The 3,801-nt window shown below is 63.5% G+C and overlaps 1 protein-coding gene across 1 annotated transcript; it reads left to right on the plus strand.

Annotated features, from left to right (window-relative positions):
• The first annotated feature begins 21 nt into the window (after positions 1-21).
• On the plus strand, positions 22-3,444 carry LOC119113231 (protein IWS1 homolog). The gene is made up of 5 exons (XM_037237587.1): positions 22-61; positions 949-1,100; positions 1,427-2,000; positions 2,493-2,693; positions 3,049-3,444. The coding sequence occupies exons 2-5, from the start codon at positions 1,027-1,029 to the stop codon at positions 3,067-3,069; spliced, it is 870 nt and encodes a 289-aa protein (XP_037093482.1). The 5' UTR covers positions 22-61; positions 949-1,026; the 3' UTR covers positions 3,070-3,444.
• The last annotated feature ends 357 nt before the right edge of the window (positions 3,445-3,801 follow it).

Consider the following 3,801-nt stretch of genomic DNA (forward strand, 5'->3'; position numbering starts at 1 on the left):
CGAGCAGCGCAGCTGCCGCCAGCGCGCGCGCCGCCAGCCGGCCGTCGAGCTGCCCGAACAGGTCAGCGGCCGGTGGCCCACTCGTCGAATCCCGGGCGGATGCAGTCCATGGCGTCGCTCTTCAGCACTGTTCGGGTGCAGTTCAGGACGGTGCCGTGCTTCGTGGGTGGGCTCCAGTGCAGGGGCCACTGCTCAGCGCGACGGGGTGCGGTTGGAGAATGTTACTTGGTAAAGCTAGTGTATTGGTGCAGTCTGGGTGGTACCGCTCAACACAGCTGACGTGATGGTTCAGTCCAGGAAAACCACCCATACCCGCTGTGCTGTAGTCTCGGACTGCCATGCTGGACATTGTGGGAGTAGTGGTGCAGTCCGGGGCAGCACTGCTGAGCACGGCATAGACGGGGACGGAGGCGGCACTGATCATGGTTGATCAACCATGATCATGTGGTGCCGGTAGTGTAGTGGTTAGCGCGTCTGCGTTGGCTACTGCGCGTCTGGGAAACCAGAGGTACGGGGTTCGATTCCCCGCGGTGCCCGCCCTTCCCGCCAGGGTGAGAGACAGGCGACGCCATATAGCCTCAGCAGCTGAGCGCGTCGTAAAGCCCCAATCACACACACAACCATGATCATGGTTGCGGTCCGGTGAAGTACTGCACAGCGGAGCTATAATGGTGATGATGCAGGCTGAGCAGCACTGCTGAACATTCTTGGTGGGATGTCTGGACCAGTGGTGGCGGTGAAGACGTGTGCGCAGTCTTGAACAGTGACGGCCGAGCAGTGTCGGCACTGACTGTGTTCGTGGTGGCGGCGAAGACGTGTGCGCAGTCTTGAACAGTGGCGGCCGAGCAGTGTCGGCACTGACTGTGTTCGTGGTGGCGGTGAAGACGTGTGCGCAGTCTTGAATAATGACGGCCGAGCAGTGTCGGGACTCACTGTGTTCGGTCTCAGGAGGAGGAGGAACAGGAGGAGCCTCTGCCGAAGAAGGAGGACGTGTGCCGTGTGTGCCAGTCGACCAACGAGGACGAGATGATCTTCTGCACCCGGTGTCCGGCGGCTTTCCACAAGACGTGTCACGACCCGGCCGTGCTACTGCGCGTCAGGTGGGTGGTGCCAGCACCCGGCAGTGCGCATGAATCCAGCCGGTGAGGCGGCTGAATATGCAATAAGTACATGCAATTGCTTCGTCGTCGTGCGAGTTATCTGCGACGGTGCGTCACTTAAGGCAAGGCGCTGGCCGTTGTCAGCGCAGCGAGCAGGTCAGGAATCACGCAATGGTCGGAGGAAGGAGCCAGCAGTCCTTGTGAAGTTGGTTCGATGGCGAAATGATTGGAGGCCTGCACGTATAGTGGTGTCGCTGCCGCTGGCTTACCTTTTGTGTGAGACGCCGGCACGCTGTTTGACGACGTGTGCGCCTCGTCCGCCGCAGACCGGGCTGGGAGTGCATGGACTGCAAGGGTGCCCCGAAGAAGCGCCGAGGTCGCGGCGCCTCGCAGCCGCTGCCGTCGGCCCTGCTGCGCGCAGCCCGCGCCGGGAGCGGCGACTCGCACGACGAGGACGAGGAAGCCGCTCATGAGGAGGATGGCGCCGAGGGCGAGGGGGAAGAGGAGCCCGCGGTGGCGGAGGAAGCTGCTCGCGAGGAGGACGACGCGGAGGAGGAGGAGGCAGCTCCGCGAGCGCGGGCGCGACGGTCGGCCGGCCGATCGCGCCCCGCCGGTCGGGCGGCGCGCCGCCGGCCGCTGTTCAGCAGCGAGTCGGAGGACGAGCGTCACATCCGCCAGCTGAGCTCGGATGAGGAGAGCTGGGCGCCGCGGGCGCGGCGCAGCTCCGCCAGCCGGCGCACTGAGGTGCGCCACCGCTGCCGCCGCCAGCCGCGCAAGACCTACCAGGAGCGCGAGGAGAGCGACCTGGAACCGAGCGCGCCGGGCTCGCCGACCGGCGCGGCCGCCGCACCGGACACGCCTGAGCCGCCGGCGCGGCCCTCGCCCAGCAAAGTGGAGCTGGTGAGTGGCACGCTCTGTGGCTGTCGGCGTGGGAGGGGAGCGACTTTTTGAGTAGACCGGGGCTCGCCCGGAAGGCTGACCTCAGAGCGGGGCTACGATCGACGGCCCCTTTTGAAAACGGCGCCGGATTCGTGGCGTCGATTGTCCTTTGCTATGGAACTATGTGCTGTAAGTGGGCATTGCCTGCGGTTTAGAACGAATCTAGACTTAAGTGTAGTGTAAATTAGCAGAGGAGGGATCGGCAGCCTCTGGTGCCGAGGCTGATGTGTAGTCAACCTTCATCCCATGCAGCTGTCAGCAAGCTTGTGTGGAGCTCGGTATCCAGGCTCTGTCTGGAGAGAGCGTGCTGGCCAGTTCGGGGACGGCTGCGCTTTAATGGGCAGCCTGAGGCCCCCAGAGGTCGGCTGGAGTGTACGGTACTGATGGCTCGCGGCGTAAGGAACCAGCGCCGCCGTGCAGCGTCCGTGACACTGCCGCCGCTGCCGCCGCCAGATCCAGCAGGCTGGCGCAGTCTGCATGTACTGCGACCAGCCGCGCACGCGCCGGAACGAGCTGGCCGTGTGTCAGTCGTGCTCGAACCTGTACCACCGGCGGTGCGCGGCGCGCGCCGGCCTTGTCGACGCCTGGCAGTGCTCGGTGTGCGTCATGCCGGCCGTGCACCGCTCCAGGCCCGTCAAACCACCCGTGAGCGAGGTGAGAGTCGATGACGCCGGCGGCGGCCCGCCGTCGTAAACTGATACGGTGAAGCCAATGTGGAAGTCTTCTGTTCCGTTTACAGACTTGTGTGGACCGTGAGCTCGACTCGGTATGAGGTGGGCCGCTGTTGCCGCTCGGGGCCGCTTTGCGCGGCTGGCTGTTGCCATCGTTGGGGCTATGGCCCTCCGCCGCAGTGTGCGGATGGATGGGCCCGCCTGGATGGTGTGCGCGTGGGCGACGCTTCGATCGCCCCGGCCGTGCCCGGGTCGGCGTGACGCTCTGGTCTGTCGTGTACTGCCAGCGGCGCTGCCCCCCCCCCCCCCCCCCCTGATGCCGGCCGGCTCTGTTTCAGGACTTCGAGTACGACGAGTGATGGCCGCTGGCGCCGTTAGATTATTTTCGTACAGCTCGTGTAGCCGGCGGATGCGCGTGCCGGCTGGGAGGCCCGCTGTCCGCCGCCGGCGTCCGCCCGCTGCACGGCGACACCACCGCCGCCGCCGCCGCTGCCGCCGTCGCCGTCTGTTGTCGTTAGCGGCGAGCTGCCGCCGCCTGTTGTCCGTCTCCCTGTAGTGTTTTAGTCCGCTGTAGCCCTCAGTCTCGCCGTTTAGGTTCCCGCGCACAAGGTCGGACTGTCCCGGAGCCAAGCGAACAGTGATCCTTCTAGATGAGTTGCACATCCGTAGTCGGTGTAAGGCCTATTTAATTGATATTCCCCCATGCTCTGGCAAATACATGACTTCTGGTTCAGTGTCCGGGTATGGAGTGCAACACAGTTCGTGGCTGCTCTGTATTGTATCGAAAACGGCAACCACGGAAAGAACACGAGGCAGAAAGTGCGCAGCACGGGCCCTGCAAGGCTAAAGATCACGGCACAACATGCCACGGTGTCAGCGTGGCTCCAGTCAAGTTTGGCTCACATAAAATAAAAGCAGTGTGCCATGCAGTGGAGCGAATGCTGGATCTCAGAAAATAAGATATGGAGGTATTGTGAGCGCGTCATTCCATATCAGATTTAAATGATCGCTGCGATTCACATGATTTTGAAGGCACATTTAGGAAGCGGGCGGTATAATGAAGGCACTTGTTTTAAACGTGTGTCGCCGTA

Source organism: Pollicipes pollicipes, unplaced genomic scaffold (genome assembly GCF_011947565.3).
Source record: "Pollicipes pollicipes isolate AB1234 unplaced genomic scaffold, Ppol_2.1 Scaffold_7261;HRSCAF=8764_pilon_pilon_pilon, whole genome shotgun sequence".
NCBI classification, from domain to species: domain Eukaryota; kingdom Metazoa; phylum Arthropoda; class Thecostraca; order Pollicipedomorpha; family Pollicipedidae; genus Pollicipes; species Pollicipes pollicipes.